The 26,686-nt window shown below is 39.6% G+C and overlaps 1 protein-coding gene and 1 pseudogene across 4 annotated transcripts in view; both read right to left on the bottom strand.

Moving 5' to 3' along the window:
* Window positions 1–222: 222 nt before the first annotated feature.
* Window positions 223–2,455, bottom strand: LOC123851758 (uncharacterized protein C14orf119 homolog; annotated as a pseudogene).
* Window positions 2,456–2,607: 152 nt separating this feature from the next.
* The window catches only part of RBL1 (RB transcriptional corepressor like 1), a 59,726-nt gene continuing 35,647 nt past the window's right edge, over window positions 2,608–26,686 (bottom strand). Inside the window, exons 15-22 of one of the 4 annotated variants that reach the window (XM_045885733.3) lie at window positions 24,051–24,317; window positions 22,957–23,168; window positions 15,185–15,361; window positions 13,632–13,703; window positions 11,529–11,619; window positions 7,705–7,853; window positions 5,546–5,710; window positions 2,608–4,081 (exon numbers count right to left, since the gene is read on the bottom strand). In XM_045885733.3, the coding sequence (XP_045741689.1) occupies window positions 3,911–4,081; window positions 5,546–5,710; window positions 7,705–7,853; window positions 11,529–11,619; window positions 13,632–13,703; window positions 15,185–15,361; window positions 22,957–23,168; window positions 24,051–24,317 (1,304 nt within the window). In that variant the 3' untranslated portion in view covers window positions 2,608–3,910. The other 3 variants (XM_054510089.2, XM_064573140.1, XM_045885734.3) reach the window with 3 other exon arrangements.

Genomic DNA, 26,686 nt, shown 5'->3' on the forward strand with positions numbered 1-26,686 from the left:
TGGAGATGCCGGTGTCCCTAATCCCTGGTGTTGTTCAAGGAACAACTGTAGTAATGGGTTACAATTATTATATCTCGAGCACAGGTACTATGTATGGCTGGTTTATTTTTATATCCCTGGCACCTAGTTAAGGGCCAGGAATATGATAGGCAGCTATTAACAGTTTTGACTTAGTGAAAGTACCATAAAAGAAGAAAAAAAAAAGAAAAACAAGTAGGAATATTATCTCTTTTTAAAAAAGATTTTATTTATTTATTTATCAGAGAGACAGAGAGAGCACAAGCAGGGGGAGCGGCAGGCAGAGGGAGAAGCAGGCTTCCTGCTGAGCAAGGAGCCTGATGTGGGACTTGATCCCAGGACCCTGAGATCATGACCTGAGCTGAAGGCAGATGCTCAACCGACTGAGCTACCCAGGCACCCCAGGAATATTACGTTCTTTAAAAAATCTGATTTAATGTAATCTAACTACATAAAAATCTTAATTAGGAAAGAACTTTAAGTTGTGAGTCCCATCTGGAGAAATACGCCTGAAAGCACTCCTAAGAGTGCTTTCCTTAATTCAGTATCATAATTTGCTTCACAAATTCATTCCAAGGACTTGAAGTCATCCTGTTTCTTTATGTGTCTAAGGCATTTTTTGAATTGAGGTGAAAGTCACCAAACATAATCATTTTATTTTGAAGATTCATTATTTTGATACAAAAAATAAACCCTTCAACTTATAAAGAGTGTCACTTGTTTTCATATCACGGAGCAAGCTTACAGAATAGGAATCTGTTACCAGCTTCAAGAATATCACAAATGCTTTAGGAAAAGTCATTGCTATTTGGATTCAAACAAACATCAGTGTGGAAGGAGTAACTAATTATCTCCCTCTCCTGATTTTTCCATAATTTTACAAAATCATCACTAGGAAAGCTAATAGTTGGGATGTCACATAATTATGCCAGAATCTGGTAAGAGCAGTGAAACCAGCCATGTGAATCCAGTTGCATGACCTTTTATTGTCCTTCTCTCCTGTTTCTGGAGTAGGAAGGCTCTACTTTATAGCCCTGTGGGCCAGCAATACTCTAGAGTTATAATGTGTAGGTTCCTTCTGGTTATACTTGTAAAAGAAGCCACGGAATTCTTGAGGGTCTGACATGTAGAAAGGAGCAAGCTAGGAGGCAGACTGCTGACCTGGATTTACTTAGATGGAAAACATTTATGTGAGCAGTCCAGTTGATAGGCTGTTAACATTGAAATAACCAAGGCTCGGGGCGCCTGGGTGGCTCAGTCGGCCAAGCGTCCAACTCTTTTGTTGTTGTTGTTGTTGTATATATATAGTTTATTTTATTTTTTTTATTATGTTATGTTAATCACCATACATTACATCATTAGTTTTTGATGTAGTGTTCCATGATTGTTTGCATATAACACCCAGTGCTCCATGCAGAACATGTCCTCTTTAATACCCATCACCAGGCTAACCCATCCCCCCACCCCCTCCCCTCTAGAAACCTCAGTTTGTTTCTCAGAGTCCATAGTCTCTCACGGTTCATCTCCCCCTCCGATTTCCCCCGCTAAGCGTCCAACTCTTGATGTCAGCTCAGGTCACTAGGGTTGTGAGATCGAGCCCCACATCAGGCTCAGTGCTGGGCATGGATTCTCTCTCTCCCTCTGCCCCTCCCCACCCCCAAAGAAATAATCAAGCCAGTACTGGTCAACAAGTTCAGTCAGCCGATCAGGATACCATCCCTAGACCTTTAAGTGACACATTTGAAGTTCTCATAGTAAAGTTGCAGCTCCATCAGCTGTGATTATCTTCTTTGATTTTAATGCCCATCAGTCTTTACCAGCCGTAGCAGCCACTGACTGGTAAAGCTTTGCCACAAAGTCTGGCTCACTGACCTCCAGCTGCCTGACAAATTCATTGCGCTCCTGCTCAGCCCAACTTCAAAACCACTGATCCCAAAGACGTAGCTGGCACTCAAAGATACAGGGTTGTCGGTTTGCTCCAGACACACTAAGCTGCTCCAGCCCTTCCAGCAGTGGCTATAATTTTCCTGGCACTGCCTTAGCTACCAGGTCCTGTAGGCAACCAGTGAAGAATACACTCATCTCCTGGGAAGTGATGTAAGACATTGGGGGAGGGGAAAAGTTAGTAATACTGTCTGGTACTGAGGGTAAGGGAGAAGGGAAGGATAATGGCATCAAAGAGGAAGATGATTCCAGTGGCATCCTCCCCTTTCCTCTCACAGGGAACCCGGAGACCATCACAAAAGTGCTTAAATTCCAACTGTTGTCGCCGCTTCCATGGTTCCTGAAAATCCTAAGCAGGGCCAGCCCCTCATTTTATTTTTTAAAATAATCATTTTAAAGTGTCATTTAGTAAATTCACATTATACAACCACTATCTACATCAAGTTCTAAAATGTTTTTATCCCCTCAAAAGAAAACCCTGTATTCAAGCAGTCACTCTCCAATCTCTTCCTAGCCCCTGGAAACCACCAGAACGTTAACTTTTAAGTTACACTACGGTATTTAAAAGACATAAAACAGGTTATTTAAGAAGGTATAGGTTGTAGATGGCTGCAGAATTGTTTCTAGTCACACAAATACACTGTCTTTCAATATCTCAGAAACGCCAATGTTTTATTAGCTATTTTATGTACACTGATATTGTCTTAAAAATTGATAAAAACATACCCAGAGCTTCTGATATAGTCAATGTACAAATGCTCATGTATATTTTCCACATTAATAATGAAGATGAAAATGACACAATAGTTACAGCTACATAAAAATATATACAAGGACTTCAGACAAATTTGATGTTATTTGGCTTACAACATGTGTAGATACTACACAAAAAATGAGGATGTAATTTTCAGAAAAGTAAAATGTGACCAAAATCACTTTTCTTAAAATTTAAAAATAAAATTCCTGACAATAGCAATTACAAATTTACAGCCAAATCTTAGACTAACTCAAATCAGCCAGGGTTAGATATAAGTTAAACATTTTGTATTTAAAAAAATAACGTTTGCAGTTTAAAAAACATACATTTCATAACTTTCTCAAAATTAATTAAGAATGGTTTATTCATGTCTTTCCAGATTCTGGAAACACATTAAAAAAAGTGAATATTGAACAGCTGATTCTTTGGAAAGCTGCACCCAAGTACCCCTTTTATTAGGTTGTGACATCAGCTAAGAAGGCTTAGGGATGGAAGGCAAGGAGCATAGTAATGCATGGGCTCAGGCGCAAATCTGCTTATGCTCAAGGAGAGAAAGGGCATGAAAAGGGAGCTAGACAACCCAGAATGGTGGTGGCACCTGGATGTGGAGTTGCCAGAGTGGGTCAGAGATGGGCTAGTGTGTCATCCTTTGGCCCAGGTGCTATGGGAGCCAAACCCTACTCAATATACATATATAATTTTTAAGTAATCTCTATGCCCAACATGGGGCTCGAACTCATGACCCCGAGATCAAGAGTCTCATGTTCTACCAGCCAGATTGCCCCTCTACTCAATATTAAATTAAGAACAGAGATTTCTCAAAGGATGCTTACCAAAAACAGATTATTTACCTTCATATTACAAAGTGCAGAAGGAGACATTTGATTTTTAAAAGTGAGCTAAAAAATTATGAGGTATCTCCTTACTTCATCTTAAAAACTAAACCAAGGAATAGTCATTTAAAAGATTCTATAACTATTAAAATGTTTAAAAGGCACTTGAAATATTGCTTTCCAATCCAACTCAAAATACACTGTCAACTACATTTTGGATAAATGTAAAAAAAAAAAAAACCCATATAATTTTGGTGCAATTTTTCATGTAACTCAGTGATACTTTCCATCTACAGGGCTGAAAACCCCCAACTTTCTGCCATCTGAAAGTGCTTTTATGATAGAAACAGGAAGGGTGTTAATGATTTGCTCTCTCACTGACAACATCCTGTAGTCGTTTAAGCAAAACATCATCATTTTCTTGACAGAGGCGTTTGGCAGGGGATTCTGCATCACCATCTATGGCTATTGCTCGCTTCTTGGTTCTCTGTTCACCCTGCCTTATCATATTGTTGATATCTTTCAAACTCTGCAAAAATAGAGGACACGTGTGAGTAAAAGGGGACAAAAAGAGGAAACAGCAGCAAAGAACTAAGCTAACTGCTTTTTCCTGCACTCTATCCAAAGCTCAACAATAAGGTAGAGATTATTTTAAGATTTAAAAAAATTTTTTAAGTAATCTCTACACCCAACATGGGACGTGAACTCACAACGAGATCAAGAGTCACATGCTCCACTGACTGAGTTAGCCAGGTGCCCTAGAGATTATTTTTTGAATCTAGGCCAACCTAATAAGGATGATTAGAACTCATCTCCTCATGGCTTTAAAAATTGGATTTACCTTATAGCAGTAGTTCTCAAAGTAGACACTGGGCCAGACATACAAGTTTCTAGGAACTTCTCAGGAATGCAAACTCTCAAGCCTCACCCTCACACCTACTGAATCAGATACTCTGGGAACGGGGTTGAGCAATCTATGTTTAATAAAGCCCTCCAGGTGATTCTAAGCTTCCTTAAGGTTTGAGATCCTCCTCCTAGAGCATGCTTTTTAAGCTTTAATGTTCTTATTAATCATCTGTGGATCTTGTTAAAATGCAGATCCAGTAGGGCTGGCATGAGGCTTGAAATCCTGCATTTTTAACATGCTCCCAGGTGACACTGATGTTGCTGGTCTATAAACTACATTCTGAGTAGCAAGGCCTTAGAGAAGTGGTTCTTGAAAGCTGTGGATCACAATGGTCTAGTGAACCTGACTGCCAGAGCTTTGGGATTCAGTAGGTCTCTCGGACAGATATGTGTTCAACAAGCACCCCAGGTGATTCTGATCTATGATTTTGAAATCACTGCCTGAGAAGTCAATTGGTCTCCTCTTTGATTTCATGGAAGAATCTCTTCTAAACATCCTTGCAGGAAATCAACTTCTATGAAGAGGAAATGCAAGTCTGTGAGGTATTATATCTTAGGTTGGCTTCTGGAGACATACTGAACATATCTGCTTGATAGCTCTTCAAATATCTGAAAACAACAATCATGTAACTGTCACATTTTTATCACTGTATGGAAATTAAGATGGGGATAACCACAGAACGGTTTGTGTAAATAAGAGAAGGCCTCTATTTTCAGGCTTTTCACTATCCCATTCACCAAACGAACTTTCACTTTGAAGGCCTTTCTTTAAAGTTAATATCCCTTGTGTCTGACCACTTACAGGTGCTGCCTTATTTGTCCCTTCTCAAGATCATGCTTAAGCGGGAGACACATTGAACTCTTGCAGTGAACTTCCCTAATATCATAACAATAGTAATGGATTAAACTGTATCAACTGAACACACTGCTCTTGATCACTGGAGACTTGCCACAGTAACAGTTCATATTTATTAGTAGTAACTCTGCAGACAAAGAGCAAGATTAAAGATTACTAACTGGTAATCTGAAATCCAATTTTTAACACATGTACATAGGTTGTTTTGGAGTAAGTCTGTATGTACCTTACCTTAGAAGGGCTGCCATTGAACCTGTATAGCAGAGCACTCCTGGGTGTAAGGCCTGACCCATTCTTATGTGGGGAAACATAAATGGAGTGTTGCTGGGAAATACGGCGTGGTGAGCCTGGTTGTTGCTTAATATGTGGAAAAGGAGAGAGAGGTGGAGCTTCCATCTGAAATAACCAAAAGTACATTTTTGTAAGGTAAGTTTCTTTTTTTGAATCCCACCATATTTTTATTCTTTTTTTTTTTTTTTAAGTAGGCTCCATGCCCAACATGGAGCTTGAACTCCCAAACCCAAAATCAAGAGTTGCATCCTCTACCAAATGAGCCAGCCAGGAACCCCCATATTTTTATTCTTTTTTTAAAAAAATGGTATGTGTTACTTTTTTAAAAAGACTTTATTTATTTGAATGAGAGAGAGAGAGCATGGGTGGGGTGAAGGGCAGAGGGAGAAGCAGACTCCCCACTGAGCAGGGAGCCTGATGCGGGGCTCGATCCTGGGACTCCTGGATCATGACCTGAGCAGAAGGCAGATGCTTAACCGACTGAGCTACCCAGGTGCCCTCCATATTTTTATTCTTATTGGCATTTCTTAGTTAGGTGTCAGCTATACTTTAAGAGTTTATTTATGGCTGAAAAAAACAAAGATAGTCCATTACCCCCTTGTTTTTCAACAATTACTAAGAGATAAACTAAAATTTATTTCCCTGCATCTTTTAGGAACTCCTGAAGAATTCTGAGACACCCAGAAGTGGTAAGCTAGCAGCACAGGAACCTCTTGTTCACAGAAAGCAGAGACAAAGTAATCAATGTCCTAACACAATAATAATCTCTCTCTCTACACACACACACACACACACACACTATAACCAAGCAGGAGCAGAGGGAAAAAAAGAGAGACAGAACTCTATGAGCCAGGAGGATAAGTCCAACATGGAACAAATCTGTTAATGAAAGGGTTAAGACTTTATATTGAAATGCAAATGATTTAGCAATAGAGTTAGGGGAGCAGGTATTACACTTTCCTTTAATATTCTGTACAATGTTTCCATTCTAGGAATAAATGGAGATGGCTCCTTAATTAATAATTTCATTCATCATCTTCACTTGAAGCTAATAAAACTTTTTTTTTTTTTTAAGTAGGCTCCATGCCCAGCGTGGAGCCCAATGTGGGACCTGAACTCACAACCCTGAGATCAAGACCTGAGCTGAAATCAAGAGACACTTTAACTGAGTCACCTAGGCACCCCTAATAAAACTAGTTCCAATTTTGCTAATGACAGACATAGTCATGATAGGGGAGGTGGAACCAATGGAATTGAACGAGCAGTCACGGCCTTTGTGAACAGTCACAGACCACATTCCTTGAAAGGGACAAGGATGGAAATGTAAAGAGAGACACAAATACACATATATGGCTACCAGCTAGATGCAGTTTCTACTAGGTCCCTCTACAACTAATGTCTACTCTCGTGGGAACCAACCTCAGCTTATACACTGGTAATACTTTCACAGGCTTTCTGGTACTTCTGAATCTGCACAAAAATGTCTTAGTGTTGCCTCTATTAATGATTCAGGCCTATTTATTTCCTTTTCTCTTTATCTTGAGAAAAACAGTTATCTCATATATAAATATAACAAAAGAAATCAAAAACAGAAAAATTGGGCGCCTGGGTGGCTCAGTTGGTTAAGCGACTGCCTTCGGCTCAGGTCATGATCCTGGAGTCCCGGGATCGAGTCCCGCGTCGGGCTCCCTGCTCAGCGGGGAGTCTGCTTCTCCCCCTGACCCTCCCCACTCTCATGCTCTCTCTATCTCATTCTCTCTCGCAAATAAATAAATAAAATCTTTAAAAAAAAAACAAAAAAAACCCCAAAAAAAAACCAGAAAAATTACCAGAATTGATTTCATTTTTCCATATTCTCATCTAGTACTTGCCCATATGTTAACATAATTTCCAGCAACATAATCACAGTATGGATAAAATTTCCATGATTTCCACTGATCTGTGTTGTATCAATGCCTTAATCATTCTCTAATTACCAGCATTTTTTTCCTCCTATATAATGTTATCAGTGGCATTTTGCCTCTGAAACGCTTATCTAGGAAACTCACAATACTCCAACTATGACTATAAATATTCATATAGTAAAATATAAAACGTACCACATGGTCCTGATTTGACAAGTCGTATTTCAGTGCAAACGACTTCACTCTTCCTACATATATTGTATTATAAAATTTGATGAGATCACCTCTTTCCTCTTTCACTGGTCCACTGGAACAGTCAGGTGTTTTTGTAGCATCTTCCAAGTCTATTAAAAGAATTCAGTGTTATGACAGATGTACATTAATATATAAAGTGGTGACTTGAATTACAACTCTCTCTACAACATAAAAAAAACCAAGTTAACACAAATCTTTATGTAAAGCAATTAATGTTTTTATTTTTGTTTTATTTTATTTTACTTTTTAAAAGATTTTATTAGAGAGAGAGAGACAGTGAGAGATGGAACACAAGCAGGGGGAGTGGGAGAGGGAGAAGCAGGCTTCCAGCCGAGCAGAGAGCCTGATGTGGGGCTCGATCCCAGGACCCCAGGATCATGACCTGAGCCGAAGGCAGACACTTAACGACTGAGCCACCCAGGAGCCCCAGCAACTGTTTTTAGAAAAGGTTCAGAAATCCATCTATATTATGTATAAATTAAATTGGAATCTTGAGAAATGCAAATATGTAAACTTAGGCTACTACTCTTTTTCTCTAGATATTACTTCAGCAAGAATGTTTTCACAATCATTTTTTTTTTTTTTAAGATTTTTTATTTATTTCTTTGACAGAGAGAGACACAGCGAAAAAGGGAACACAAGCAGGGGGAGTGGGAGAGGGAAAAGCAGGCCTCCCGCGGAGCAGGGAGCCTGATGCAGGGCTTGATCCCAGGACCCTGAGATCATGACCTGAGCCGAAGGCCAACGTTTAATGACTGAGCCACCCAGGCGCCCCAACACAATCATACCTTTTTGAGCTCACTGTCACTGGTGGCTGGGGGGGCACTAGCCCTGGGTTGGGATTTAGCTAAACTGAGCTCCAGAGTATGGGTGGCAGTGGCAAATCATGAGCTTTGGGTAACAAAAGGCCTGCAGATATTCATAATGGCTCTTTGAGAAAGGTGGAAAGACTCTAAGAAGGTAAAGCATACCTTCACAGGTGAAGGAAGAAGCAAGATAAATCGCTTGTTTTATTTTTCTGCAAATACAAGGCAGGTGACAAGTGTTCTAAGAGCCTTATTTTCCCCAAGCACAACAGGAAGCTTGGTGCTCAGTTTATAGTTAGTGTCCTCAGTTATAAAATGATAGCTTGCCTTGAGGTGCTTTCCTATTTACTGTGTAACTCTGGGATAGCTTGTTGCACCATGCAGAACTTTAACCTACTCTTTCTTTGGGAAGAGTATTACAAACCATTGTCTACTTGAACATGTAAGAATCATCTGCTTATAGGAGCTAAGGAAACCACTGACAATTAAAAATAATTCAGCATAGGGGTGGGTGGGTGGCTCAGTTGAGCGTCTGCCTATGCTCAGGTCATGATTCTGGGGTCCTGGAATTGAGCCCTGCAACAGGCTCCCTGCTCAGTGGGGAGTTGGCCTCTACCTCTGCCCCTCCCCCTCCCCATGATCTCTCTCTCTCTCTCTCTCTCTCTCTCACAAATAAATAAAACCTTAAAAAAATAAATAAAAATAATTCAACATACGAAAAAAAGTTCTCATTCTGAATATACTGGCCTGCAGACACTGCAGACAAAGGATAAAAGCATCCTTTCATCCAGGGAAAACCAGAAAACTCAAACATGGTCCAAGGGCCAAGCAGCCCCAGGGAACTACAGGGGTCTTAGTCACAATTTGGATGTCTTGGGCACTCTTGTTTTTTTTATTAATTTTTATTTATGTTTTTAAAGATTTATTTGAGAGGGAGCGTATGTGTGCACGAGTGGCAGGAAGGGGAGGAGAGGGAGAGCATCTCAAGCAGACTCCCTGCTGAGTGAGGAGCCCGATGTGGGGCTCTATCCCATGACCCTGAGATCACGACCTGAGCCAAAATCAGGAGTTGGACCCTTAATTGACCGAGCCACCCAGGCATCATTTGCTTTCTTTTTTTTTTTTAAGTTTATTTATTTTTAGCAATCTCTACACCCAGTGTGGGGCTGGAACTCACAATCCTGAGATCAAGACTCTCATGCTCTTTCTACTGAGCCAGCCAGGCACCCCCTTGGTATTTTTAAAAAATTAAATTAAATTATTATTATTATTTAAGTAGTTTGTTTATTTAAGCGAGAGAGAGTGCATGAGACAGAGCATGTGTGTGAGAGAGAGAGAGAGAGCACAAAAAGCCGGGGGGGAGGGGCAGAGAGAGAAGCAGGCTCCCCGCCAAGCAGGGAGCCCAATGCGGGACTCGATCCCAGAACCCAGGGATCATCACCAGGCGCCCAATTATTATTATTTTTTAAGTAAGCTCTATGCCCAACATATGGCTTGAGCTCATGACCCCAAGACCAAGCCACATGCTCTACCAACTGAGCCAGCCAGTTGCCTCTCTTGCTATTTTGAAGGTGGGAAAAAGCTATGCGGTCAAGTAAGTTAAGGAAATGCTGCATATTATACCCTCCTCTTAGAAATTCAGAGTCCATGTTAGTTAGGCTCTGAGAAGGGGCACCTGGGTGGCTCAGTCAGTTAAGCGTCTGCCTTTGGCACAGGTCATGACCCAGGGTCCTGGGATCGAGCCCCACGTCAGGCTCCCTGCTTAGCAGGGAGCCTGCTTTTCCCTCTCCTCCCTGGCTCGTGCTCTCTCTTGCTATCTCTGTCTCTCTCTTTCTCAAATAAATAAAATCTTTAAAAAAAGGCTCTGAAAAGTTCTGCAGTTGGAAAAAAACACATATTCATTTTAATTCCATGCTTCTCAAATTTTTTATGCATAGTCCCCCTTCCCTGTAACACCTACTACCATCTTTTTTTTTTTTTTTTTAATTTTAACCTACTACCATCCTAAATTAACACTATTCCAAGGCACACTGGCTTGGTAACGGCAGTTGTAGATTATCCTTACTACATGGATCAGGTTCCATGCTCAGTGCGGAGTCCGCTTGTCCCTCTCCCTCTGCTCCTCCCTTTGCTCTCTCTCTTAAAAAAAATGTCTCACATTGTGGAATTCAATAAATCATGGTACATGTGATACCCATGTACACATAGGTATACAATAAGTAATGGAAAGATGAGACAAGGAAAAGATGGGCAGAAGAGGCATTTTCACAACTTATCAACATGAATAATCACCATTTGATTTTCCTTTCTTTGAAAAACATTTACTAGTGCCTCAAGTCTTAGCATGGTGGTAACAACAGGGTGGCAGCTTTGCTGGTGGTGGCAGAATACGTATTAATGAACAAGATATTTCCTTAATTGTCACCCCAGGCAGATCACTGACACTGATCACTGATTACTTTCCATGTAATTCAGATTTATTTTAAAAATTTATTAAGAGCCTTTTATGTGTCTTACTGATGTATGTAAGTAGACTATGAAACTTCTAAAACACAACTAATAGGTGACAAATTAATGGTTTTAATTTACAACCTCTTTGGAGGGAGGCACCTGACCCATATTTATCTCAAACTTGTTTCTTCCCAAATGCATTCACATATGCATTATCCATCCCACCCTCATCATTGACTCCATGTTGTCTGACACCCACTGCATTATGTACAATGTAATCAAAGGTATATTACAGGGACGCCTGGGAGGCTCAGTCTATTAAGCGTCTACCTTCGGCTCAGGTCATGATCCCAAGGTCCTGGGATCGAGTCCCGCGTTGGGCTCTGCTCAGCAGGGAGCCTGCAGCTCCCCCTGCTTTTGTGCTCTCTTTCTTACTCTGACATTTAAATAAATAAAATCTTAAAGAAAAGGTATATTACATATAGAATATTAAATTGGGCAACTTACCACAATCTGTCATTTCAAAATCACCATTTACGTTTTTATTGTATGCCACAACTTCTCTTGGAATACTTTTCAACAGTACACTTCTATAGACCTATACGTCAGATTGGGAAAAAAGGACTGCTAAGTCACAAAGAGGCACAGGTTAAGCAAAACCAAAATAAGAAGAACAAAATAGGATGCCAGTGAAAAACTATTTGTATGGGTGATAATCAAGGATAAAATGTTATTGGCCTGGTAAATGCAGATTACAACAAATGTCTTAGTAGAGGGGATATGGAAGCAGAGCCTATTACCTAAACCATGCCATTGTTGGAGTTTACAAAATAGAAGACTTGAGTAAGTAGCAACTAAATAAACACTGATGAGCAGGTTTCGCCAAATAAAAGCAACTTCAAATATCTGAGCTTGTTCTTCCTTTTTAATTCCTTACATGAGAATCATTTGATCTCATTAAGGCTTGTTTTCCTGCTCTCATCTCATTTCCATCTCCTTTCAGAGGGCCACAGGAAAATGTTTCCATTCCTTCCCCTAAATTCCTTCCTACCTCCAATATAGCTGAAAGGCATGATGCATTCCTGGGCATCCTATGCGTACTGGTATTGAAAGGATATTTAGGAAGCTCTGGCTTGGTCCATTTTGGATCCACACTAACTTCACCTTAATGATCTTTGGGGATAGGGCGCCTGGGTGGCTCAGTTGGTTAAGCGACTGCCTTCGGCTCAGGTCGTGATCCTGGAGTCCTGGGATCGAGTCCCACATCGGGCTCCCTGCTCAGCGGGGGGTCTGCTTCTCCCTCTGACCTTCTTCCCTCTTGTGCTCTCTGTCTCTCATTCTCTCTCTCTCAAATAAATAAAATCTTTAAAAAAAAAAAAATGATCTTTGGGGATAATCTGGACCTCTCTAGGCTCTGTTCCTGAGGGATTTTTCTGAAGGGTCCAGAAACTCTTAGCCTGTCATAGGATATAATAAATGCCTGTACCTGGCTCTTCTAATGTCTGTATTACTGTCACTGTATTTTGGGGCTTAGGTAAAGAAGTGAAACTAGGGGCACCTGGGTGGCTCAGTCGTTAAGTGTCTGCCTTCGGCTCAGATCATGATCCCAGGGTCCTGGGATCGAGCCCTGCATCAGGCTCCCTGCTCGGCAGGAAGTCTGCTTCTCCCTCTCCCACTCCCCCTGCTTGTGTTCCCTCTCTTGCTGTCCCTCTCTGTCAAAAAATAAATAAAATCTTAAAAAAAAAAAAAAAAGTGAAACTATATGTGGGGCTCTCTTAGAAGAGGGTGTGACTACCAGTACTTGAGCATGGGATATCTGAGCAGCCACATCTCTCTTCCTAAGATGGCAGATCACCAAGGCCAGAAAAGAGGCCATTATGCTCCCTAGAGCATAGCAACCAGGCTCTTTAGTGGCCAAAGCCTTAAGATAGCCTAATCTTGGTTCTTCAGCTACAGTAATAATATGGAGATAACAGTCATTAAATACTTACTATGTGCCAGGCCAACAGACTAATATTATATTTCCATGACTGAAAGGTTGTATAGGATTCTCACCATGTCTATTATAAAACAACATTATCAAAATGTTCGGTATCTATTTAAAAATGAAAACGTTAAGATTCTTAGTAGATGGCAAAAGAAGCTGGACTTAAGTTAATAAATCCTCAAGTTTCACTAGATTTAAACATCATTAGGGAATCAAGTCTCATACAATTAGAGAATATTATTATTATATATATTTTTAATAAAAGTAGGCTCCATGCCCTATGTGGGGCTTGAACTCACAACCCTGAGATCAAGAGTCACATGCTCTACTGACTGAATCAGCCAGGTGGCCCTCATCAGATTTTTTTGACAAATGTCCCCATTTAACAAATGAACAAATGGAATAGGAGAACATGTGAGAAGTATACGCAAATATATGGATGAGTCAGAAACAGCCAATTTCCTGGCTTTTACTGAACTGTCTTTAGAGTTTAATGGTATGCATTAAACCAAAAAATCTAAAGTATAGTAAAGCTATAAAAGAAGTTTACCATTTGTATGACTTGTCAACAGAGAAACAGTACAAATCTATTTTTGGACAGGAGGAAAAATAATGTAACTCACATGACTATTAGCCTGGGGCTGATTCCTATAACTTTTCATTATTTCTTGAAAAGTTCTTTCTTCTTTTGTTACCTAAGGAAAATAAAAACTGCATTTATAAATTGCTCTTAAAAGAAAAATGGCTGTGAACAAAAACTTCAATTATAGGCTGGCATTGAGTGCAACCTTGCAGAAAGCCATTAACCCCAGGCCGGTCCATGACTAAAAACCACTACCATTTATGATTTTTACTAGCTTTAAAGTTCAAGCTTTATGGCCTGTGGGGACTCAGCTAATAGTTTCATTAATCAAAAGCACTGATATTGCTATGGTATAACTCTACTGAAAATGCACTTCTTTTTATAAAAAGAATGATACAAGAAAACTCAGATCTGTTGCATACCCTGCAGTCTCTGATGTTATTAGCTTTTAAAGTACTTATTTAAAAGTAAGTTAACTAGACACTAAAGGACAGAAAATGTCTGGTAGTGATTCGCAAGAAAACGGAGCAGTTACTATAGGTTGAGGTTTTAACATTTTAGGACAGATTACAGGGTTTCTAATGCTTAGACAGAAAAGTTACAGTGATGGCCAAAAGGAAGAAAATGGATTAGTGATCCACAAAGGTAAACTTTATAATAACAAATAGGCCAGAAAGGATATTAAAGTTTATTCCTTCCCTCTGCTTCACTAAAGTCCATTAGCACTAAACCTGTTCTCTATAATGATGGGCTAGAAATGGCAAAGCCTGAACTCTTGATAGTTCTCTGGAAAACACAAGTGATTAGTTAATAACATTTACTGATATCTATTTTGTATAGAGATTTAAAAAGGCATTGTGAGAGGTGAGTCAAAAAGGAGTTTGAAAACATGTTTTCTGCCTCAAAAACTTTAAAAATTAGGTCTTAATTATGTACACCTACTAGGATTGCCAGTGTGGCCAATATGGTCCAGACCAAAGTTATAAGTGATTGTTTCAGATATATCAGAAATTTAAAAAACAAGTTAGATATGTTATTTTATGATTGAAAACATACGTTGTAGCAACTGGAATGTAAAATGCTCTTCTGCAGTGGTGCAACAAATCACTAGAGAACAATATGTTATAGAAGCTATTTTTTGAATTATAAATTCATTAAATTACGAAATAGGAAATCCTAGGTTGCCATTTATTAATTGTATAACTTCAACAAATTACTTTCAGCTCTAGGCTTAGGTTACCAGCCTACAACATAATGATCATTTTACTGTAAAGTACTGGATGAGAGGTATCACAGGGATGGGAATGGAAATGGTATTGTTCACAGGAATAATATGGAGAGCCACATACTACAAATGGTCTCTAAGACCTTTTATTTATAACCAATGTATTCTTATGATGTGGGAAAGCTGATTATTACAAAATGAAATGGAGAGTTCAGAGAATAGATGTAGTAGCTGGAGTTTACTAATTAACAATGGTGGGCAGTGTTGGCGTATAGCATTTAAGGCAAAATAACAAGTGCAACAGATTTTCACTTCATGCTTCAAAAATGGGTAACTAGGACAAAGAGCTTCCCCAGCTTATACATTACCTTTGCCATGATGTAAAAGGCACAAAGAAGCAGCTGATCCAAATGTCTGTCTTTCATTAGATCAGGGCAGTGAACTAAAGTGAATTCAAAACACGTCCATATCTTCCTTCGTAACTCATTTGAAACATCCAGTTTTAAACATAAATCACGTAAGCGTACACTTGCCAAATGATAGACCTAAGATGGAAGGTAGTACATTGATGCAAAAAAAAATAGTAAATAATTTCTCTAATTTATCTCTTACCATGAACATGGGCTTTCAGGCCAAGATTAACAAACACCTAGGCTGTTGATAAATGTTATGTAAAATTACATAAAATTTCTGTTCTATAGTACTAGTTCACTGCCATGGCAGAAGACTGTATATTATTATTATTTTTAAAATAATTTTTAAAAGATTTTATTTATTTTGTCAGAGAGAGAGAGAAAGAGTGAGCACAAGCAGGGGGAGCAGCAGGCAGAGGGAGAGGGAGACATAGGCTCCCCGCTGAGCAGGGAGCCTGATGCAGGACTAGAACCCAGGACCCTGAGATCTTGACCTGAGCCGAGGGCAGACACTTAACCAACTAAGCCACCCAGGCATCCCAGAAGACTGTAGATTAAAACAAAATTCTCTTTAGAAAACCATCTTAAAAATTCTTTTGGAAAAGATGTCTTCTATGCTGTCATCTGTGTAAAGTAAGAAACACTAAAATGCAGGATTTACTTGCATCATGACCAATATGAACACGTAATTTTTCAAGTGTTCAGAAATCCCCCCCACCTTTTTTTGTTCAGATAAAATTGCTAGAGAGTCTAAAATGTCAGATAATAGGTGTGCCTGGCTGGCTCAGTTGGTGGAGCATGCAACTCTTGATCTCGGTGTTGTGGGTTCAAGCCCCAAGTTGGGTGTAGAGATTACTTAAAATAAAATCTTAAAAAAAAAATAAAGTCAGATAATCAAGAGCTAAAATGTTTCAAGAATGAGTCAGAAAGCAAAACCATGGGGCACCTGGGTGGCTCAGTCAGTTAAGCATCTGTCTTTGGCTCAGGTCATGATCCCAGGGTCCTGGGATTGAGCCCTGCATCACATAGGGCTCCCTGCTCAGTGGGGAGCCTGCTTCTCCCTCTCCCTCTTCCAATCCCCCTGCTTGTGTGCTCGCTCTGTCAAATAAATAAATAAAATCTTAAAGAAAAAGAAACAAAACAAAAAAAGCAAACCTTTTAAAAAACTTCCCCTATATGGGGCCCCTGGGTGGCTCAGTCCTTAAGTGTCTACCTTTGGCTCGGGTCATGATCCCAGGGGCCTGGGATTGAGCCCCGCATCGGGCTCCCTGCTCAGCGGGAAGCCTGCTTCTCCCTCTCCCACTCCCCCTGCTTCTGTTCCCTCTCGCACTGTGTCTCTGTCAAATAAATAAAAAATCTTTAACCCCTCCCCCCAAAACATTTCCCCTATATTTTACATTGTTTTCACGAGCTCATAAATGGAACACTGAAGTAAATGAGATACCAGGTTTTTTGTTTTTGTTGTTTCTAAGTACATCAGGGTAAATTCAGTTCAATGCCATGAACCTTTCATTTTTACAATCTTTATATGAACTGATACTAAAGCAAATGACCTGAAGATCCTGCAAGATTCTAAAATGGTTTCCAATCATCCAAGAAGCATTATGTTTTACTGTTTTAAAAATTGGTACCCTGCTGTAGTATTCCTAAATCACACTATTCTGTTTGAACTAAGTCTTTAAATTTAAATGTTCAGGGAAAAATAATGAAGAAAGAGTCAGGCATCCCTTATATAAAAGTATCTTTGGCAGGAAAATAATCCACAGTTTAAAAACAAATGTAAGCTATCCAATACACTAATCTGATAGAAAGACGAGTGGTTGACTCCAAAGCCACAAGTCATTCATTTTATAGCAAACTCATTTTCTGTATCCTATCCCTTTATTTCTGGCCCAGCTGGCCAAGAGATAAACAGAATCCATTTGGGTCAGAGCAGTGGGAAAGAGGCTAGAACTTTATATTTGTGATAGAAAATGAAAGATACAGTCCTAGTTAAAAAGATTAAAAATAATATGTAATTAAACAATAGTTAGGTATCTTTTACAGAGTTGATCCAATGCGTTAAAGAAATATACTCTTGAAGTATTCTGATTCTAACAAAAAATTCACAGAAAATTCTATTCAGGCACAGAACACCAGCATCACACTGAATTCAGCATAGATAATAGCTGCAGTTTACTCAGGGAATGGTTATTTTGAATTCATTATAGACACGGGCACTTACGCTCTTTATAGATATAGACCTCCTATTCTCTTTTAGGATGAAATTTTTCTAGATTCTAATCTATATCAAGTAGGTTTCATTTATTTATAAAGATTTTATTTATTTATTTGAGAGAGAGAGAGAGAACTCACGCACGCTCACACGCACAAGCAGGGGGAGCGGCAGGCAGAAGGAGAAGCAGGCTCCTGGCTGAGCAAGGAGCCTAATGCGGGACTCAATCCCAGAACCCTGGGATCATGACCTGAGTGGAAGGCAGATGCTTAACTGACTGAGCCACCCAGGCGCCCCATCAAGTAAGCTACATTTAAATGGAAAGAAAAAAAAAAGATCCTGAAGTAGATTCAGAATTAAAAATTCAGAACTAAAGCTTTATTTTTGTCAATCTTAGATTATCAAAATTTGTCATTCTGAAAATTAAAAATATGGAATAAATGGGAAAAAAGCTGCATTTTGAAACTCTGTTTTTAAAACAGGCCTTAGAAAGGCACAAAGGGGAAGTAGGATTTGGGAAGGTAGAGGAGGCAGTGGGAAGTAGAGAAAAGGGCAAGTCTTTCAAGAATTATGATAAAAGGGCGCCTGGGTGGCTCAGTTGGTTAAGCGACTGCCTTCGGCTCAGGTCATGATCCTGGAGTCCCTGGATCGAGTCCCGCATCGGGCTCCCTGCTCGGCGGGGAGTCTGCTTCTCCCTCTCCCACTCCCTGTTTGTGTTCCCTCTCTCGCTGTGTCTTTCTCTGTCGGATAAATAAATAAAATCTTAAAAAAAAAAAAAAAAGAATTATGATAAAAAAAGAATTATGATAAAAAAGACTAGAGGAAATAAACTTAAATTTGCATCAAAGATAATTCAGAAAAAATATTAATTAAAAAAAATTTTAAGTCCTAAACCCTAATCACAATGCTAAAACGCCCTGAAAAATGGTGCCTTCTTTTTCCTTTACAATTCTTTTTTTTTTTTTTAAGATTTTATTTATTTATTTGACAGAGAGAGAAACAGCAAGAGCAGGAACAAAAGCAGGGGGAGTGGGAGAGGGAGAAGCAGGCTTCCCGCTGAGTAGGGAGCCCGATGTGGGGCTCGATCCCAGGACCCTGGGATCATGACCTGAGCGGAAGGCAGACGCTTAACGACTGAGCCACCCATGCACCCCTTCCTTTACAATTCTTTTTTTTTTTTTTTAAGATTTTATTTATTTATTTGAGAAAGAGAGAATGAGAGAGAGCACATGAGAGGGGGGAGGGTCAGAGGGAAAAGCAGACTCCCTGCCAAGCGGGGAGCCCGATGTGGGACTCGATCCAGGGACTCCAGGACCATGACCTGAGCCGAAGGCAGTCGCTTAACCAACTGAGCCACCCAGGCACCCTTCCTTTACAATTCTTAAGAATGGGCTAGCTAGCCATGTAGTTTCAGGGTAGACTAGAGAGGTATCTTCCAGTTCTGGAATTTATTTTACAGAAGAGTCATGTTTGGTTACAAATATCTGATTAACTTGTCTGTCTTATCAGAGGCTGACAGTGCTTTAAAAATAGGTAGGACATGGGCGCCTGGGTGGCTCAGTTGGTTAAGCGACTGCCTTTGGCTCAGGTCATGATCCCGGAGTCCCAGGATCAAATCCCACATTGGGCTCCCTGCTCAGCGGGGAGTCAGCCTCTCCCTCTAACCCTCTCCCCTCCCTCTCATGCTCTAATAAATAAATAAAATCTTTAAAAAAAGTAAAATAAATAAAAATAGGTAGGACAGAGGCACCTGGGTGGTACAGTAGGTTAAGCGTCCGCCTCTTTGTTTCAGCTCAGGTCATGATCTCAGGGTTATGGGATCGAGCCCCATGTGGGCCTCTGTGCTCAGTGTGGAGTCTGCTTATGACTCTCTCTCACTCTCCCTCTTCTCCTTCCACCGACCCCTGCCCCCCACCCAAGCTCTCCTTCTCTAAAATAAATAAATAAAATCTTAAAAAAAAAAAGATCACCTCAATTGAAAGATTACCTCAATTGAGGTCCGACAAAATTCAAAACCCTTTTTTTTCATAAAACACTCAACAAACTAGGAATAGAAGAAAACTACCTCAACATAATAAATGCCATATATGAAAAATCCATAGCTAACATCATACTCAAAGTAAAACAAAGAAAACTTTTCCTTTAAGATCAGGAATGAGACAAGAATGCCCAATTTCAGCACTTCTTTTCAACATAGTACTGGAAATTCTAGCCAAAGCAATTAGGAAGGAAAAAGAAATAAAAGGCATCCAAATAGGAAAATAAGTAAAATCATCTATTTGCAGATTACATGATTTTATGGTGTAGAAAACATAAAGAGTCCCTAAAAAATGTTAGAAGAAATAAACGAATTCAGCAAAGTTGGAGGATACAAAATCACACAGGGGCACCTGGCTGGCTCAGTCAGTGTAATGTGCGACTCCTGATCTCGGGGATATAAATTCAAACCGTGTTGGGTGTAGAGATTACTTAAAAAATAAAAAAAATTGAAAAAAAAATTCACATGGGGTGCCTGGGTGGCTCAGTTGATTGAGCATCTGCCTTCGGCTCAGGTCCTGATCTCAGGGTCCTGGGGTAAAGGCCTCCATCAGGCTCCCTGCTCAGCAGGGAGTCTGCTTCTCTCCCTCCCTCTCTCCCTCCCTCCCCATGCTTATGCTCTCTATCTCAAATAAATAAATAAAATCCTAGAAAAAAAAAATCACACAAAAATCTCTTTCATTCCTATACCACAAACAATGAATAATCCAAAAATAAAATTAAGAAAATGAATGCATTTACAATATCATGAAAAAGAATAAAATAGTAATCAACTTAACCAAGGAGGTAAAAGAGTACATACTGAAAACTGAAAATGCTGCTGAAAGAAATGAAAGATAAATAATAGAACACTGGGGGCGCCTGGGTAGCTCAGTTGTTAAGCATCTGCCTTCAGCTCAGGTCATGATCCCAGTGTCCTGGGATCGAGCCCGACATCGGGCTCCCTGCTCAGCAGGAAGCCTGCTTCTCCCTCTCCCACTCCCCCTGCTTGTGTTCCCTCTCTTGCTGTGTCTCTCTCTGACAAATAAATAAAATCTTAAAAAAAAATAAAACACTGTATGTTAACTAAAAAACAAAAAACAAAATAAAAAACCCAAAACACAAATAAATGGAAAGACATCCCATATTCATGGACTGGAAGACTTAGTAATGGTAATAAGATGTCAACACTAGTCAAAGGAATCTACAGATTCAGTGCAGTCCCTATCAAAATCCCCATGATGTTTTTTGCAGAAATAGAAAAATCCATCCTAAAAAAAAAAAAAAAAGAAAAATCCATCCTTAAACTCATATGGAATCTCCAGGGACTCTGAACAGCCAAAATAATCTTGAAAAAGAAGAACAAAGTTGGAGGGCTCACATTTCCTAACTTCAAAACTTACTACAAAGTTACAGTAATCAAAACAGTATAGTACTGGCATAAAGACAGACATAAAGAGGACAATGCTTAGAAAAGAGCCCAGAAATAAGCCCTCATATATATGGTTGAATGGCTTATGAAAATGGTGCCAAGACTATTCAAGGGAGAAATGGCAGTCTTTTCAACAAATGGTGTTGACAGAATGGATGCAAAAGAATGAAGCTAGAACCTCACGTCAGACCATATACAAAATTAACTCAAAATGGATCAAGGAATTAAACACAAATGCTAAAACTATAAAACTCTTAGAAGAAAACAGGGGGAAAAGCTTCATGACTTTGGAACGGTCAGTGATTTCTTGGATATGACACAAAAAGCAAAAGACAGTAAAACAAAACATAGATAAATTGAACTTCATCAAAGTTAGAAACCTCTGTGCATCAAAAGATACTATCAACATGGTTAAAAGGCAACCCCTGGAATGGGAGAAAACATTTCCAAGTCATAAATCTGATAAGGGATTCTTATCCAGAATATATAAAGGAAGAACTACAGCTCAGTAACAACAGCAGCAAAACTCAAATAAAAAATGGGCAAAGGACTTAAATAAATCTTTCTCCAAGGCAGACAGATGGCCAATAAGCACATGAAAGATGCTCAACATCACTAATAATTAGGGAAATGCAAATCAAAACTATGAGATACCACTTTATTCTCATTAGGATGACTACTATCAAAAATAACAGAAAACAATGTTGACAAGGATGTGGAGAACTTGGAACTCCATGTATTGTAGCAGGAATATAAAATGGGGCAGGCAGTGTGAAAAATGGTATGGTAGTTCCTCAAAAAATTAAATTCAGAATTACTTTTCCACTTCTGGGTATAAACCTAAGAGAATTGAAAGCAGAGACTTGAATAGGTATTTGTACACTAATGTTCATAGCAGCATTATTCACAATAACCAAAAGGTAGAAACACCGCAAATGTTCATCCTACAGATGAATGGATAAACAAAATGTACATACAATGGGGTTATTATTATTACATACAATGGGGGTATTATATACATACAATGGGTATTACTCAGCCTTAAAAAGGAAGGAAATTCTTTTTTTTAAAGATTTGAGAGTGAGCGAGAGAGAGAGAGAGAGAGAGAGAGAGAGAGCGAGCACGTGCGGGTCGGGTGGGGGGCGGCGGTCAGAGGAGAAACAGGCTCTCCACTGAGCAGGAAAGCCCGACGTGGGACTAGATCCTAGTACTCCAGGATCATGACCTGAGCCAAAGGCAGTAGCTTAACCAACTGAGCCACCCAGGCGCCCAAAAGGAAGGAAATTCTGAATGATGCTACAACATGGATGAATCTTATGCTAAGTGGAATAAACCTGTTTTAATATATTAATTATATTAATAATTATATTAATTAATATAATATTAACATAAATATTGTTTGATTCCACTTATATGAGGTACATAGAGTAGTCAAATTCCTAGAGACAGAAAGGAGAATGGTGGTTACCAGGAACTGGTGGTGGGAAGAGGAATGGGGAATTATTTTAAGTGGAACAGAGTCTCAATTTAGGAAGATGAAAAAGTTCTGGAGATGGATGATGATGAAAGCTGCACGACAATGTGAATGTATTTAATGACACTTCACTGTACACTAAAAATGGTTAAAATGATAAATTTTATGTATATTTTACTACACACACACACAAAAGAAGGCTAAAGCTGCTCTGTTACTCAATCTTTCTTGCACTGATTAAATGAGGTAATTTTAGTTTTATTTAAAATATTTTATTTATTTATTTGACAGAGAGAGAGAGTGAGAGCACAAGCAGGGGGAGCAGCAGAGGCAACAGGAGAAGCAGGCTCTCCGCTGAGCTAGGAGCCAGATGTGGGGCTCGATCCCAGGACCCTGGGATCATGACCTGAGCTGAAGGCACACTTAACCAATTGAGCCACCCAGGCGCCCCTTAAAATATTTTATTTTTAAGTAATCTATACACCCAATATGGGGCTTGAACTTACAACCCTATGATCAAGAGTCACATGCTCTACTGAGTCAGCCAGGCACCCCAAATGAGATCTTTTGGGTGCCACAAAATCACATACCTTTCTATAGAACAGTGCTAAAGACCCAGTTCTCTTTGGTTTGCTTATTCCAGTTGGATGTGCCTCTTGTGTTTTAGTCAGATGGGTCTGTTTCGGAGAAGCACCAATTAATGACTGAGCAGTAAGTGATATAGGACTCTCGACTTTGGACTCCTGAGCTGTATTCATGGAAATTGGTATCAGTGTGATCTCTCCAGCATCATTTGTGATACCTAAATGTATAAGCAAGAGTTTTCAATTTTAGAAATAAGCAGCATGTGTTCCAGAAAGGTTGTCAATTCTTTCTTTCTATCTTTCTTTCTATCTATCTATCTATCTATCTATCTATCTATCTATCTATCTATCTATCTATCTATCTGTCTATCTATCTATCATGTGTATAAACATAGGAATAGGTTAGAAAAGGAGAAGAAAGCCACAAAAACAGTAATTCTAGGTATAGCAGTCTTGTTTTCTATTTCTGCTCTGAAACAATATTGCTTTCTTTTGAGCTCTTAAGGAGATGTTTTTAATCAAGAAACAAGACTCTTGTAACTTATTTGTAAAGCTCACATAAGAAAATAAGTCCTAACAAAAAGGGTGGTAAATTTATAAAATGTGAAAATTCAAAAACAGTGTAAGTTCAAAATAAAACAAAAGGTGGAGCACAGAGGATTTTTATGGCAGTGCAACTATTCTGTATAATACTATAATGGTGGATATGTGTCAGTAAACATTTGTCAAAATCTATAAAACGTACAATAGCGAGAGTAAATCCTAATGTAAACTATGGACTTGAGGTGATAATGATGTGTCAATGTAGGTTCATCAATTGTAACAAATGTACCATTCTGGTGCAGGATGACTATAGTGATGAAAGGTGTGTGTGTGTGTGTGTGTGTGTGTGTGTGTGTGGCAGTGGGTGTATGGGAAATCTCTGTACCTTCTACTCAATTTTGCTTTGAACCTAGAAGTGCTCTAAAGATAATTAAAAAAAATAGTATAGGTTCAAAAGAAACTGGAATAAAAAGGCCATGTGATCCAATCCAGCAAGACAAATCTTAAATTATTAACTAATTCAGAAAAAATATAAAATAAATGCATTAAAATGTTACCGTGCAATGGGATTGTAACTTTATGTCCCGCTGTTCCTGTGACTATGGTTGTGGCCATAGTTAGAAGACTTTGCCCAGGGGAAATTGATATATTTTCAGCAGTAATGCTGGAAGAAGGGGCAATTTTCAATTTTGTTCCTTCTGTTATGATCCTGTCCATAAGTATTTCCTTTGGGGGGTCTTCCCCAAAAAGTCTTCTCTTAGCACTCCCTGCAGTAGGAGAACTGTAGCGTTCATGGACAGAAATTGGAGACAATGGTTGCATATCTAATAGAGAGAAAAATAAATTTAAAACAGTTTGATACATATTCCAAAATAATAAATCAGGTTCATTCATTCAAAAAATAGACATTGAGTTACTATGTTAAGCACTAGGGATTTAGCAGTAAATAACATGGCTCTGTCTTCATGGAATATAAAGTCTAGTGAAAGAGGCATGGAAAAAGTCATTACATGTGAAAATTATGATAGCTCATCTTCTTGGTTTCTTGAACCTCTGCCTACTATTCAAGGAGCAAAACATTAAGGGTAAGGTAGAAATTGAGAGGTAGAATGAGGTGACCACTAAATTGAAGTAGTCCAATTAGCTTCTGTCCTCTAATTTTATCTAGTAAATAACATCTGAGAAGAAGGTAAATCAGTGATTTGGTTCACAGTTTGCCCCCTCCCACATGCCCACACTTAAGCAGTTTAAGGTACTATGGCTTTCTGATTTAGTAGATACAGAATCATCTTTTATAAGCTCACTAGAAGATAAAGATGAGTAAAGGTGATATGATTCTGTTTAAGTTGCCTTAATCTGAGGGTTGGCAGTAGTATGTTGATCAAAAAGAAAGTAAGGTTATGGATTCTATTTTCAGTGCTATCCTTCCACAGGAGCAGCCTTCCCTTTCTACCAATTGCAAAGGTTCTCCTAGACCCTTACAACCCTACATCTTTTTCCATAATCCTTCCTCACTTTCCCCAACCCATTGTTTCTTTACAGGTATATGATATGCTTTTATTTTATCATATTTTAGTTTTTGAGAGAGAGCGCGCATGTGCGCGCGAGAAAGCCAGCGAGCAAGCAGGGAAGAGCAGAGGGAATGGGAGAATCCCAAGCAAGCTCCATGCCCAATGCAGAGCAGAAGCAGGGCTTGATCTCATGACCCTGAGATCATGACCTGAGCCAAAATCAAGAGTCGGACACTTAACCAACTGAGCCACCTAGGTGCCCCTTTATTTTTTATTTGTTAAAGGTAATCTCTACACCCAACGTGGGGCTTGAACTCACAGGCCACTGAATGAGCTAGCCAGGCACTCATATACTATGCTTTCTTTCCCCCCCTTTTTTTTCTTTAAGATTTTATTTATTTATATGCCAGAGAGAAAGAGAGCACAAGCAGGGGGAGCAGCAGGCAGAGGGAGAAGTAAGCTTCTTGCTAAGCAAGGAGCCCAATGCAGGACTTAATCCTAGGACCCTCAGATCATGATCTGAGCTGAAGGCAGATGCTTAACCAACTGAGCCACCCAGGTGTTCCATGTATACTACGCTTTTAAAGTGAAAGCATTTAAGGGCACCTGGCTGGCTCAGTCGATGGTGCATGGGACTCTTGATCTCATGGTCTTGAGTTCGAGCCCCACATTGGGACTTAAGTAAATAAATGTTAAAAAAAAATAAAGTGGGGCGCCTGGGTGGCTCAGTTGGGTTAGGCAACTGCCTTCGGCTCGGGTCATGATCCTGGAGTCCCTGGATCGAGTCCCGCATCGGGCTCCCTGCTCAGCAGGGAGTCTGCTTCTCCCTCTGACCCTCCCCCCTCTGATGTGCTCTCTCTCATTCTCTCTCTCTCAAATAAATAAAATCTTAAAAAAAAATAAAAAAATAAAAAATAAAAAAATAAAGCGGGGCGCCTGGGTGGCTCAGTCGTTAAGCGTCTGCCTTCGGCTCGGGTCATGATCCCAGAGTCCTGGGATCTAGCCCCGCGTGGGGCTCCCTGCTCCGCGGGAAGCCTGCTTCTCCCTCTCCCACTGCCCCTGCTTGTGTTCCCTCTCTCACTGTGTCTCTCTCTGTCAAATAAATACAATCTTTAAAAAAAATAAAGTAAAAGCATTTCACTATTTTTACACTCATTAGATAATTAGCCATATAATCTATTTACAAAACATGCTTCCAAGTTATAAAGATTACTTCTGACAATGATTTGACAGCTGTCTTAATGAGGTGAGTGGAGAAATAGTCATGGTTTAATAAAAATCTCTCCATAATTCTGGGGCTTATGAAAGCAGCTCTGATTTCCCAACCTTAGTAGAAAGTATAAAGTTCTATTGTAGCTCCCATTATCCCTCAACAGGAGCCTACCTAGATCTCTTACATACAAGAAATCCAAGGCAGCCCTTGAATCTGACTAGGAATGTTCGAAGCTGACATTTTAATACAGGATTCACATTATAGCCATGAAATTACCTGCAAACCCCTTCAAATTATCTTTTCCTAGCACAGTAGTGGAAAAGCTACAGTGAACAACTAATAAATTTAGGGGCGCCCGGGTGGCTCAGTTGTTAAGTGTCTGCCTTCGGCTCAGGTCTTGATCCCGGGGTCCTGGGATCAAGCCCTACATCGGGCTCCCCACTCCACAGGAAGCCTGCTTCTCCCTCTC

This window comes from Mirounga angustirostris, unplaced genomic scaffold, assembly GCF_029215605.1.
Source record: "Mirounga angustirostris isolate CCGP_5_RB_7025 unplaced genomic scaffold, mMirAng1.0.hap1 SCAF_10, whole genome shotgun sequence".
In the NCBI taxonomy this organism is placed as follows: domain Eukaryota; kingdom Metazoa; phylum Chordata; class Mammalia; order Carnivora; family Phocidae; genus Mirounga; species Mirounga angustirostris.